The 14784-nt window shown below is 39.0% G+C and overlaps 1 protein-coding gene and 2 long non-coding RNA genes across 3 annotated transcripts; all 3 read right to left on the bottom strand.

Annotated features, from left to right (window-relative positions):
* Positions 1-1665: 1665 nt before the first annotated feature.
* Positions 1666-4570, bottom strand: LOC136355900 (uncharacterized). The gene is made up of 5 exons (XM_066309111.1): positions 3217-4570; positions 2918-3129; positions 2465-2836; positions 1886-2212; positions 1666-1818 (listed from the first exon to the last, which is right to left on the bottom strand). Exons 1-5 carry the CDS (start codon positions 4568-4570, stop codon positions 1666-1668), a joined length of 2418 nt encoding a protein of 805 aa, XP_066165208.1.
* Positions 4571-9462: 4892 nt separating this feature from the next.
* Positions 9463-12916, bottom strand: LOC136355583 (uncharacterized). The gene is made up of 4 exons (XR_010739863.1): positions 12782-12916; positions 11813-11886; positions 11621-11713; positions 9463-9881 (listed from the first exon to the last, which is right to left on the bottom strand). It is a non-coding gene; the product is annotated as an uncharacterized lncRNA (long non-coding RNA).
* A 1183-nt stretch (positions 12917-14099) lies between these two features.
* LOC136355846 (uncharacterized) lies at positions 14100-14517 on the bottom strand. Its single transcript, XR_010740350.1, has 2 exons — positions 14343-14517; positions 14100-14243 (listed from the first exon to the last, which is right to left on the bottom strand). It is a non-coding gene; the product is annotated as an uncharacterized lncRNA (long non-coding RNA).
* Positions 14518-14784: the final 267 nt, after the last annotated feature.

Raw genomic sequence — 14784 nt, forward strand, 5'->3', positions numbered from 1 at the left:
AAAAGTCAATTAATGCATATCACAGAGGAAGCTTTCAGTAATGTCCTTCACTTATCTATTATTTGAACAAAACAGGTGAAATAATCTTTACTTATGCCAAAATGTTGATCCATTTGTACTTTATTTAAGTCATCTACCTAGATATCTAAATATTGTGTGCAAAACTGATTTTATCAGCATGTGTTTTATGCAGTGGGTTAAGTGCCATTTTGTTAAATGGGTGGATCCTGAATAGGATGAGCTGGCCGCAAAAACAATTTTATCACTTAGTGAGAGAAACATTGTGCTTGAGAAGTCGCTCGATGATGTGAACAAAAGTTGGATGTCTTTGTACGCGAGGAAGCTGCGCGAGGATGACATCTGGAGACGCAAGTTAGCCGATGCAAGGATCAATCATGTCGATGACCTAGATAAGATCAAGTCAATTGGCGATGACCTAGTCAAGATCAAGTTAATTGATCTTGTTGTGATGGTGACCCTTTTTGTAAGTGTTGTTGCTAAGTTGTTTGTGACTCTGTAGTCTGAAGGACATCACGTAGAGTAGTTGTTTGTGATATGGTCCTTTGGTAATGTGGTTCTTTTATAGTACGATCAGTATGCTGGTGAACTTGTAGTTTGTAAGTATGAAGGGATGGTGACCTTGTAGTTTGTAAGTATCAAGGACATCCCATGGCCAGTTGTGATCTGATCGTTTTGGTAATGTGTTCTTTTGTAGCCCAGCCTTGATAGAGAGGAGCTGCTTGGAAATGTAATGATAATACTATGGTCAGGATATTATTATCTCTTGAATATAATGTGGACAGTATGAAGTTGACTGTGTTGTCCTCAGACTAAACCATCTTTTTTTTTTGAGAACTTAACAACTTTATTAAGCTAGAAGCAAAGTACATGGTTTATTGGAGAATAACATCTCCAAAGGGATTGGAGAATAACATCTCCATTGTAGGACAAGACGTTGAAATTTTCTGAAGATTATGATCTACATGAGTTACTGCCAGAAGGTGAGACAAAATGTCTTGAATAGCTGAAAAGGAACTGATTGATCCATAGTCAAAATTAAGATCTGAAAGAAACCAGGTTAGTTTGGCAAATTGACATTGAAAGAACAGATGGATATCATTCTCTGGTAGACTACAATTGGAGCATTTATTCTCAATCCCTGTAATACGAAAGTTAAGAGCAACTGCAGTTACTGAACCGTGAAGGAAAAAAAAATCAACCACTGAGAACCTTTAATATATGAGCAACTTAACATGTACACAATAGTAGCATCCAAATTTGTAGGTGCAAGGGTGTGCCTCTAATGGTTTAGATGACACAGGGAGTACTCAAATTGACATCAAGGATTCATGGCTAAAGCTATATAACTGCAAGTCCACAAAAGTGTACTGCATTACAGATGTTGAGCAAAATAGAAGGAGCAAACCCGCATGAAGCACTCCATCCTATTTTAATAGTTTAAGGTTGACAATACAATATAGCAGAGTACTATTACAATATATTAGAAGTCTATAGTTATATAACTACTAGGATTTTAGTTTATCATTGTAACTATAAACCAAAAGGCCTATACAAGTACTACAGCCTGCACTATCTTATGTACTCCAAAACAAAGGCCACTTTCTTTGCTCCTAGACTTCTGTTGAGACAAAATAAATTGCGACATCACTGTGTTGAGAACCAGGTGTTCAATCTGCCTCTGCTCCTCCCTCTTGCACTTGGTCGGCCCCTTGCACTACCCCTGCCACCAATCATGCCAAGAGAAGGAGCCTCGTTTGAGTTTTCATGGGACGAAGATGCAACCCCACGTTTTCTTGCCTATACAACAGAAAAGATTAGTTGTTTATATAAAAATTGGCCGTAAAATTGATAAAGTCAAACTAACCTTAATGTTTGCTGCCCTAAGTTGAAGATTAGGCCTGAGAGGTTTTCCACAAGTACGATATGTGTGTCCATCCCTTCTACAGTTTGAGCATGTACTTGTAGTCTTCCTCGCTGGTCCTTGCACCCTAGGACCCTCATCTGGTCCTTTACGTCGACTTTTCTTTGGCCTTCCAACATGTTTGTCAAACTTTGGTGGATCAATATCAGGTGAATCTGTTTTTGTCCAGCTATGCTCATCAGGGACTGGATAGATAACTGCAGTATATGTTCTCATATAAGCATCCTTCCTAAAATAATCAACGACATAATCTTCAGGTGTATGCCCTGCCTTGTATAAAGCACAAACAACATGTTTGCAAGGAATTCCTGTTAGTTGCCATTTGTGACATGCACATGTCCTTGCACTTATGTCCACTGCGAAAGATCTATCTGAGCAATGAACTTCTCAAGTAGTTAAGTTAGACTGATAACACCAGCAATATCTTGCATGATTCTTCTCCATCTCTAGTTTTCCTGCCACAATTGGTGTAATCTCCCACTGTGCAGCATCCCCTCCTTGCCTCTTTAAAGATAACCTTACCATTACTTTTCTCCTTATGTGTTCGACCATAGTGACAATCGGTTTGTCCCTTGCATCTAGAATATATTTATTGAACACCTCACTCAAATTATTAACAACTAGGTCTGACTTTGCTTTAGGTGAGAAAGCATGCCTACTAAAGTGTTCCTTGCCAATTGCAATAAGCCATTCCCAAGCTTTCAAGTTCAATTTTTTTATGTCTTCCATAGCTTTATCATAGTCCCACACGGTTGTGGCATAAATTGTAGCATCAACAAAACCCTTGTATTTCTCACCTCTCCAACCTTTGTTGCCCATATTTTGCAACAAATGCCTTTTACAATATCTATGCTCGCTGTCAGGAAAAACAATTGGGATTGCATTCATAAGACCCTACAAAGTAATAAGATCATTTTTATTGAAAGAATATCATTACTTAACGAGAAATGATTTTAATCTAGACATGTAATGTACCTTCTGCCTATCTGACATGAACGTCCAACCACCATGTTCTTCTCCAGATCCAATTGTACACTTCAACATTTCTAAGAACCATGTCCAGCTATCTGTGTCCTCTTTTCCGACAACTGCAAATGCAATTGGGAACATGTTGTTATTCCCATCCCTTGCTGAAGCTGCCAACACCTGTGCACCATTTGTTAGCTTCACAAAACAACCATCAATACCTGAAATTTACAGTCATATATATATTAGTACAGAAAGACATCATACAAAGGTAGGTCATCAATTACTTACAAATACTATTAACTCACTTATGAAAGGCATGCAACCATTTATAAAGCCTTCTTTCTGAGCACTGAAACATATGAATAGTCCACTAAATCTTGGTGCTAATCCTAAAACATCTCTATTGATGGTTGTCACCACTGCTGTAGTGCCTGGGTTGGTGTCAATTAATGTTTGCAAATAGTCTCTAATCCTCTTGTATTGCTTTTCTTTATTGCCCAGAACCTTCTCTGTAGCCTTTCTCCTTGCTCTATAAGCCTTACTTTTTGATATGTATGTGCATGTTTCCCTCAGACATCTGGCCATAAAAGCTTCAACCTTCCAATTTGGATCACTCCGAAAGTCATCCTCATATCTTTCGCTTAGCCATGTGCTGTCAACTCGGGTGCAGTTTCTATGACTTGGACATGTGTGGGGAGCAATCATCTCTCTAACCATGAATGTTTTCTCGCTCCCAACTTGTGATGCTCTAATGAAGAAATCACACTTAACCTTATCTTGACTACACTTCACTTTTATCCTATCAGCTTTATTCCTGGTGTACTTATAATCCCTCCCTTTTACAATGTGGTACGACTTCAAAGCCTTTCTAAATTGTCCTGCGTCGGTGAAACACATGCCCTTGCACAATTGGCTTGTGTCCATCATATTGCTCTCGTCAAAATAAATGCTCTGAACTTGAATTCCTTTTCCTCTCCTCCTTTTCCCTGGTGGTGGTTTGTTCTCTTCGTCTGTCTCACATTCAAGTGTGCTCAATCCACCATCCTCACTAGGTGGATGAGACAGCTCACATGACATATCGTCTATGTCTACAACACCCAAATCTACATCAGCGTCCTCAGGGGTATACAAATCATCAATATCAGTGTCACCTTCACAATGGGTCATTGGATCTTCCCTCTGCCTCTTCATCTCATTTAGTTTCTCAACATAATCGACCTTTTCTTGTTCATGATCCGTGTCACCACTTGAAATGCTATGTTGGTCGTCTGCCACGCCTATCAGTTCAGGGTTGTAATCAATGTTATCTTCCTGCTGAGATGACCCTGCAATGACCTTAACATTATCAATTTTCAGAGGAGAAAAGGGTGTTCTCTGTATTGCCTTGAACAAGTGTAAATCAGCCATCTTGCTCTTGTCATTCTCCATGATCATGTCCTTCACATGTGTTTCACCTTCAATCTTGGTCAAAGTGCCACAACAGTATGTATCGCTACTTGTGAAAAATAACTCATCACTTGCTTCATAACCCTCTGTTTCCAGTAGCCTGATCAAGTTGGAGTAGCATATATTATTTCTCTCTATCTTTTTCTCCAAAATATCAGTGTTTGGTCCACGATCATGTTTGAAAACCTTGAGTGTCCAATACTCACCAGCCATCCTATATCAGCAACATATGTATATATATAAATGTTATTTGCAATAATTGTTTAAAGAAATCATAGGAGAAGCTAACATATATAATACAACTTCATTTAAACCAATATAACATCGGAAACCATGTTATAGGAAAAAATGTTTAAATGATTAGTTATTTTAATTTATAAGTAGTTTACTAGCCAATTAAGATACCAGTCACTTAAGTTGTTTTATTTTGTAGGTAAGTACCACTAAAGACAAGAAGTCAATGCAAGGGGAAATTGTCCCAAGTACAATCTTTGCTATGTTGTGGCAATAATTCAGTGTACAAGGCCTCATCTCATCTCTCCATCAGGTATATGCACATATACCTGCCCTCCTTTGTTTGTTTTCAGTGGCAAAACTGACAGCTACATCTTACTACATAGTTGGTTGCAACCTTACTTGTGCAAATGCACACACATTCAGAAACTAAACTAATTCATTCAGTACACAATTGCAGAACCTCTATTATTAGTGCATCTATATAGTGTGTGCAATTTATGTAATAATCCTAATTAGTATTGCATCGCATACAAAGTGCACTGATTGAACTTTGAAAGGTGCTCCTTCTGGGACCAACACACAGGAGAGAAGAAGATTAAAGTAGATTACCTTTACAATCCGTGCAAGAATCAAGAATGATGGAGCCACTGCTGCTTGATGGCTACAACAGATGACCAAATCCTGATTAGAGGAGAGCAGCCGAGCGGCCACAGCACACTGAGCAGCGCTGGCAAAATCCTAATTAGGCCGACCAAATCCAAATCAGAGCAGTACTGTAGCCTGGGGGAGGGAGGGCTGCCGTATGCTGAGTGGGTGGCGACGCTGCCGGCGGTGCGGCGCTGGAACCCTCGCTGCGTCGGCGGTGCAGCGCTGGAACCCTCGCGGCTTCGGCTTCGCGCCCTACCGCGTGACTTCCCGCGCGGTTCCTCTCGCCATAACCAGAGTTTTCCACGCATCGTGTCTCAGCGGCTCCGTATAATTCTTCCGTGAATCGAGTCCACCACCCGCTGCTCATGTGGATTGGGCTGAAGACAACGTGGCGGCCCAAATCAGTGTAACCCAGTCCAAAGTGCAATGGAAGGTAATATTACCCGGTGTTATGTGAAAACATGGGCCTAGGCCTGGTCCATATTGAAACTTTGGCTATTAAACCTAGCCCAAAGTGAAATTTACTCATAATAGAAATAAAAGCCGTATGTTGGGAACTGAAGTATTTATCGTTGAAGTATTGGCCGGCAAAATCACACATGTCTTTTTGTATCTATGGACATTGACATGCATGTTGGACCACCAATTATTGCAAAAAGGAAAATGATCTCGTACTATGACGGTGATATGAGTGTATGGACTTGTTCATGTTGTGTTTTTAGCTAGCTATAGGCTTCACAAAATTCATCACCTATGTTGAGGTGAAAAACACGAGGCCTGAGAGATCTGCTTAACTCCAGTGCAGGTCCAAAAATCTTGCCTTTAGGTTCGTGAGCGTGCCAGTTGATTTGATCCTGCAATCAACAAGAAAATAAAACAGGAAAATAGCAATTAAATCCATAAACGATAGCCGATCGGCCAGCCGCCGATGACATATCATTTATCTTTTGAGCCGATGTCATATTTGAATCGATCGACAGTCATAAATAGGCAAGAAAGAACTAAATCTATTCGATCGGCTGTACATATTAATGGCATATAATGCTTCTGTTGATATATACTTAAATCAAGTAATTGAGATAGATCGGTCGCCATGCCGAGACAGTATAAATCACTTGGATTGAAATATACATTAACAAGGAGATTATAAGCATTCATAGCATAGCCGATCAGATAGATCTAGCATGTATCGGCTAATACTCCGATACTACTCTATATTAAGATATTAAAGCAAGAAAAATATATCAAACAGAAAACTTAATATACCTAAATACAACAAGGTCTTAACATAAAGGGCAGATTTAACATGTCAATCAAGCATATAAGATATAAACGAGTTAAATCAGGTAAGATCGGCTAAAACCCCAATACTACCCTAATCGGCAACCAAAAGCAGGCTAGAGATTGAGATTCTAATCACGACTTATAAGGTCAAACTCAACTGATGCAGCTATAAGTATGGAAAGAATAACAATATCTAGACAATCAAGCCGTTGGATGTTTCATAGGATGGTAGATACCCTATATAATCTAAGTCAACATTAGTATTTAACCTAACCGGCTGTCTTCTAATGATAGATGTTAGCTGATTGAAGGTTAAATAACAATATTGTCAAAGATTATATAGGATATATGATAACTCGATGAATTACATAAACAAGATTAGAGTGTCATAAAGATGGAAGCACTAATCCCGAGAACGCAAGCCGTCATGACAAGTTTACCTCTAGTTGAAGATCAAAACGATGCAGCTCAACCCGAAAGTAAGAACTCGTCAAGATGAAACGAAAGTAAAAAGGGTGGCGATGCGCCGAGATTGTATTGAACGTGTGTTTGATTACATGGGTTCGGGTCATACTTATACCCAAGATACAAAATACGTCCTTGTCGGACACGACTCTTATCTCTAACAAGCTCTAAGATACCATAAGTTTTTGCGGCAGACTTTTGCCCAAACTTATCTCTAAGGAAATTACAAAAAAAATCCTAATTAATATATACAATTGCTTTTTTAGAACTCAATCCGTGCGTGGCAATCCATATGAAGCACATTAACTCCACCCGACAACGTGTACCGAGTCACGTTGTCGGAATCGGCTCAATCGGCTAACTTGTCCAACTCGAACTCTGCCGACTCTGGTCGTAGCCGATTCGGACTTCGGCCGATTCTGGCTCTGTTTCTGGAACGAACTATCTCTTGGATTCTGCTTCGATTTTATCTCCATCTCTGATACTTGAATTACCAAATTTGGTTGTTAACAATGATGGAGCGTGGGGCTCCTCACCGGGAGACCGCGCAGGCCCCCCTTTGCCGGTTCGGCCGGGGGCCCTGGGTGAGATTCTAAGCTCCTAGTCTGTGTGTGGAAGGTTCGCGAGAATGGAAACACACAAGACACGGGCGATGTATACAGGTTCGGGCCGCTGAGAAGCGTAATACCCTACTCCTGTGTTTTTGTGGATCTATGTATGAAGAAGCTACAAAAGAGCTGGAGAACCAGAGAGCTCTTACTCTCTCCCTCTCTGATCGTTCTGGATCCGAAAATCAATCCCCCTTCTAAGTGGGCAAGGTCCTCCTTTTATACCTCAAGGGGATACCACATGCACCATCTCTCTCTTTTTTGTGGGGACTTATCCTATCTTTTCATAAACAGACGGAGACTTGTATGGTTGCCGTCCGAATGACCTTCTGATGGAACAGCCCATACCTATCTCCACTTCCGCCGGAAGCAGGCGCGACGTGGGAACATGGCTGTCTGCTGACGACATGATCAGTGTCAGACCGGTCACAAATCGGTCATTCTTGTCCACCACGCGTCAGTTTATCAATCTGCATGTTCGCCCCTCTTCATACAATGTCTTACTTGTAATGGTTAGGATGAAGCCTGGTATATATCTGACCGGGACCAACGTGCCATCTCCAGGAGCTAACACGCCGGCTCCGGCTAGGGACGAGTGCTTGGAGGCTCTCATCCTGACGGGATGGGGCGAGGCGTGCGTCAGACCGCCTGTCGCCACCTAACCCACGATCTGATCGGTCTGTGACTGGCCACAGACCGGATAAACGAGCGCGCTGCACTGCGTTACATGCGGCGTGACGCGCTCGTCCAAACCGCAATAAATGTGGTTAGGTGAGCCCCGCTATGCTCACCTACCCCATATACGCGGCGCAAAACCCACAAGGGGTCGGGGAGCCTCGGCCCTCGGGGCCGAGACGGGAGCGGTCCGACCCCTCGGGGAGACAAAGAGAAGGGCGGCCGTATCACCCTCGGGCCCGACCCCCCCCCCCGAGGGGGTTAGGCCACGTGGGTGATCGCGTCTGCCTCAAGTCTCTAAGTCATGATACTCCCGGTCCCATGTCACCGACAAACAACCTGTCCCTCTCACGAAGAAATCATCCTTCCACCAACACTTTAGCCCCTAGAAATACATGCTATACATAGCTCCTCAACATAGCAGTGCTATATTATATAATATAAGATAGGTATCGTTCAATAAAATAAATTATTATATTATTTTTTTAAAAAAATTAAGGAATTATCAAAATGATAATTCATGGTAGGAAAGATGATAAATTATACTCCATCCGTTCCAGATTAAAGGATGTATCAAAAATTTTGACTATGTCCTAAACAGAAGACGTGGTGTGCCTTTGGTTGTTTTTACTCCAAGAATACCCTCGTCTGCATACACGAGAGTGGCGCACATATACGCACATGTAATTAATCCTTCAGGCATGCATGACTGCCGTCGTTTTCATGCCTGGAGGAGTAACCGAATTGATTTTGCATGGCCAAATTAGTGTGAATTTAATAAAAAGTACAAGCCGAAGAAATCATGGGCCAATGATGTCTTGGTCTTTTTGCTCTAGTTAATTAGGGATAGAAAGGGTGTTAGTACTACGAATCAGACATATCTTATAAATAACAGATGAGATTGGACGTCAGAGGCCCAACTAATTGCAACAGATCGGGCGGTCAGTTGAACACCCCCGTTTAACCTTATTTTATGTGAAAAGTGATTTTTTTTAATAGTTATTGATGCACTATTGTTGGCATAGAGTACAACTTTTTTTAAAAAATACAACCAAGGGGCTTGAAACACTACCAAATACTAGTTGAAATATCTTTTAATCAACATGTGAAAACATCGAGTCTAACTGTTGAAACATTTCAAAAATACATGTTGAAACATCGAGAGAACACCGCATGAAACATTGCAGATGAACTAGTAAAACATCGGAAAATACTCATTGAAACATCCAAATAACACATGTGCAACACTTTAGATCTATCTGTTGAAATATAAAAATAAAAATAAAAAACACCTCCATTAGCCTCTCCTTCCACCACCGAATATGGCTCGTCGTCGCCACTGGTTCTTCACAGATCGTCAGCCCCTAGACCAACCTGCACATCCTTTCACGGTGCTTGGATCTATGTTGTTGTCGTCGCCTCCTCCCCCAGGCCGCCATCGCCGATCACTTCCTCCTTGTTTCCTCCCACCACCTAGGACATCATCGTCTCCTCCACCTGAGTTCCCTGCTCCACCCAGGCCATCGCCATCGGCTTCTCCCCCTCCCTAGCTCCTCGCTTCCTCCCGGGCCACTACCATCTAGCTAGGTCCGTTTTGAGTTTCCATGCTACAGCAATGGGCGTCGAGGAGGACCATCAGAGGACGAATTGGGACAAAGAGCATGAGACAAAGAAATTAAAGTACTTTTCAAAGAAAACATATACAAGACTTTCATTGCTAGCTTCACTTTTGTTCTATAATACTACCACTAGAGAAGTAGGATATTATATGTAATGGTGTTGTATTCTTGGTGTCAATAAACAAAGGTCTATTTTTTTCACTATGGATGGCGTAGTTTCGTTAGAATTGTTCGCTAGAAATTGTATGGTTTAACCCTAGTAAATAATAAGAATATTGAGTTGGGGGTTTTCTCATAGCCTTATGTCCTTTTTTTTCCTTATTAAATAAAATGTGAAGTTAATTTATGGCAGAAGCCGAGGTGTAAATCATTTCTGTTATTTTAAAACAAATATTTCAATTCATATAAATATATCTTCAAAAAATAAATATGAACCCGTCGGTTTCGCATGCGTGCCCACCTGACCACTTGTACTATTAATTTATTAATTTGTGATGAACGATCCCTCTAAGATGTGCAGTGGCACATCGATCCATCGAAACTTCTATATTTGGCTATACAGGGAAAATAGAACTTTTTTAAAAAAATGATTTTTTTTACCGGCCAGCCTCTATATCCAACCTTATATATACAACTATTTAAATTGAGATCTTACTCCCGTAAACAATCCAATATCCAATATCCAATCTGAAATAAACCATAGATATTACTAGATACGGCATGCATGACGGTACCAGGTACGAAGTACGTAGTAGGTCGCAAGTTAAATCACGACAGTGCCTGGTTGCGTATCTAACGGTATCAGGTAGGTTGAAAGTTAAATCACGACTCGCTGTTTTTGTCATGCGTTCAGCGTATCTAAGACATACGTACTCCCGATCAGGTGGTTTACTCGATCATGCTTAATTAACTTTTCTTCGTCAAATGAGTTGTCATCGCAGCATCAATGTAGAAGCAATATATCTAATTAACAACTAACCTAGCTAGCTAGAGAGTTAATTGGTGATATCGATGCTTTTCCCCTTGCAACTTGCAAGTTGCAACGTCGTTGGTTCTGATGGAATTAAAGTGCGACCTAATATAAGATGAACTTTTGTTTGGATTGAAGTACATGTAAAAAAAGCTTCAGTTTGGCATGCACTTCAATTCAAACAAAAGTTTAGCATACATATGTATAAAAGAGCACCTGCACCGTGCTTATAGTTTAAGGTAAAACTGGTTTCATATAACACCCAAATTAAGTTCACCACGTTAAGAACCATTATCTCATATTCGATTCTCAACACGCACATACACACACACATATACATATGTATATATATATATATATGTATATATGTATATATTATATATGTATATATATACATGTATATATTATATATATATATATATACATGTATATATATATATATACATGTATATATACATATACATGTATATATATATACATGTATATATACATATACATATATACATGTATATATACATGTACATATATATACATATATACATGTATATATACATATATATGTATATGTATATGTATATGTATATGTATATATATACATATATATGTATATATATACATATATATGTATATGTATATATATACATATATATGTATATGTATATATATACATATATATGTATATGTATATATATACATATATATGTATATATATACATATACATATATATATGTATATATATATATACATAGGAGAAACCTCTTCGGTTTGTTCTCGTTTTTAGCCTGCATCTTGCATAGGCGTCTGGAGAATCGGTATCCGTAGAGAAGTGTTCCCTTCGGGTGGAACTGCCTGGGGAGACGATAAACTCTTAGCTAGAACAAGTGTGACTTGGAATATCTTGTTAAGTTGCTTCTAAAAAGATAGATAGGTGAGGCATACGGTGAGTACCGAGTAGGACTTTACATCATCCGAAGCAAGCTTCTGAGGCTGTCTAAATAGGATTCGCCACCCTGCAAAGATCCCTGGGGACAAATAAGAGAGAGTAGAAGTCCACATAGGTCTGCAGCATTTATAGTAAGAAATCATGCGGAAGAAGTTAGAGGTAAATCTAGGATGGTCATAAATTATAAAAGGCTAAATGATAATACTATAGAAGATGCCTATAATATCCCAAATAAGCAAGAATGGATTAATAGGATACAAGGTAGCAAATATTTCTCGAAATTTGACTTAAAAGCTAGGTTTTGGCAAGTAAAAATGGCAGAAGAGTCTATAGAATGGACTGCATTCACCTGTCCCCAGGGACACTATGAATGGCTAGTAATGCCACTAGGAGAAACCTATGCTTCAGACAATATACACTGTTCAAAACACTATTTATTTGGCTGAATACTATTCAGTTTACTGTTTATTCGGCTGATTACTATTCAAAAACACTATTCAGTTTACTGTTTAAATTACTGTTCAATACTGTTCACTTCGAGAGATATTTTAACTTTAGGATCTTTGCAGGGTGGCGAATCCTATTTAGACAGCCTCAGAAGCTTGCTTCGGATGATGTAAAGTCCTACTCGGTACTCACCGTATGCCTCACCTATCTATCTTTTTAGAAGCAACTTAACAAGATATTCCAAGTCACACTTGTTCTAGCTAAGAGTTTATCGTCTCCCCAGGCAGTTCCACCCGAAGGGAACACTTCTCTACGGATACCGATTCTCCAGACGCCTATGCAAGATGCAGGCTAAAAACGAGAACAAACCGAAGAGGTTTCTCCTATAGGGTCCTTAGCATAAACACTTGTCTAGAACAAACGTGCAGGAATACTTAAGGAAAATTACTTCATATTAAACAGATAAGCTTACATACGGTTTTCCCTTTCGGGAAACCCGAAGGTAGGTACAAGCAAGCTGTTCTTACCTTACACAACGTTATTACACAACTCCTTGCTTCAATATACTATGCAAGGTAGGCTAAAGTCACTACTACTAAGAACGGTGGAATGGAGGGTGAGAGCGCGCTTGGAAGCTTTGCTCTGAATGGTGTCTTCGTTGTTGTTGTTGTGTCCCCGGAGTGAAGGCCAACGTCTCCTTTTATAGAGGCCAGGGATGGCGTCGCCTGTGCCTCCTGCTTATCTCTTCGCTACTGTATCTTCACGGGAGCTGGCTAAAGTCGAGGCCTTTCCATATATATATATATATATAATATACATGTATATATATACATATATATATATATATATATATATATATATATATATATATATATATATATATATATATATATATATATATATATATATATATATATATATATATATATATATATATATATATATGTATATTATATATATATATATATATACATGTATATATTATATATGTATATATATACATGTATATTATATATATATATACATGTATATATATATACATGTATATATATATATATATATATATATATATATATATATGTATATATATATATATATACATGTATATATATATACATATATATGTATATATATATATATATAAATTCTTTCTTGGGTAATCTTCTGAATTTCTTTTATTCTTTTATTCTTCATTCTTTTATTCTTCTTCCACGCCCAAATTGTTGATATTCTATTATCAATATATATTGAAAAACATATTTAGCTTATATTAATTTATTCATCTGGTTGCCCATGGCCACCAAGATGACAAGAAAGAATCACCCAAGAAGTCTATATGACAAGAATGAAGAATAAAAGAATAAAAGAAATTCAGAAGATTACCCAAGAAAGAATCCAGAAGGACACCCTATAAAGGATAAGGGGACAATATAGGGTGCGGTGAATGACATATCACTGTGAAGAGTAAAACTTTCGGTGGAAAGGCCTCGACTTTAGCCAGCTCCCGTGAAGATACAGTAGCGAAGAGATAAGCAGGAGGCACAGGCGACGCCATCCCTGGCCTCTATAAAAGGAGACGTTGGCCTTCACTCCGGGGACACACAACAACAACAACGAAGACACCATTCAGAGCAAAGCTTCCAAGCGCGCTCTCACCCTCCATTCCACTGTTCTTAGTAGTAGTGACTTTAGCCTACCTTGCATAGTATATTGAAGCAAGGAGTTGTGTAATAACGTTGTGTAAGGTAAGAACAGCTTGCTTGTACCTACCTTCGGGTTTCCCGAAAGGGAAAACCGTATGTAAGCTTATCTGTTTAATATGAAGTAATTTTCCTTAAGTATTCCTGCACGTTTGTTCTAGACAAGTGTTTATGCTAAGGACCCTATAGGAGAAACCTCTTCGGTTTGTTCTCGTTTTTAGCCTGCATCTTGCATAGGCGTCTGGAGAATCGGTATCCGTAGAGAAGTGTTCCCTTCGGGTGGAACTGCCTGGGGAGACGATAAACTCTTAGCTAGAACAAGTGTGACTTGGAATATCTTGTTAAGTTGTTTCTAAAAAGATAGATAGGTGAGGCATACGGTGAGTACCGAGTAGGACTTTACATCATCCGAAGCAAGCTTCTGAGGCTGTCTAAATAGGATTCGCCACCCTGCAAAGATCCTAAAGTTAAAATATCTCTCGAAGTGAACAGTATTGAACAGTAATTTAAACAGTAAACTGAATAGTGTTTTTGAATAGTAATCAGCCGAATAAACAGTAAACTGAATAAACAGTAAACTGAATAGTATTCAGCCAAATAAATAGTGTTTTGAACAGTGTATATTGTCTGAAGCATAGGTTTGTCTGAAGCATAAGTGTGGTATCAGAGCTAAATATGTTTAGCTTATATTAATTTATTGAAATATTAACAAGTCATCTATATATACTAACACAAATTCTTGATTATCGTTAATAATGTTTTGCATTTTTCTTTGAAATAGGGCAGGTGCATTTTTTAATCCTAGTGGCATTACTAGCCATTCATAGTGT

Source organism: Oryza sativa, chromosome 3, assembly GCF_034140825.1.
Source record: "Oryza sativa Japonica Group chromosome 3, ASM3414082v1".
Lineage (NCBI taxonomy): Eukaryota > Viridiplantae > Streptophyta > Magnoliopsida > Poales > Poaceae > Oryza > Oryza sativa.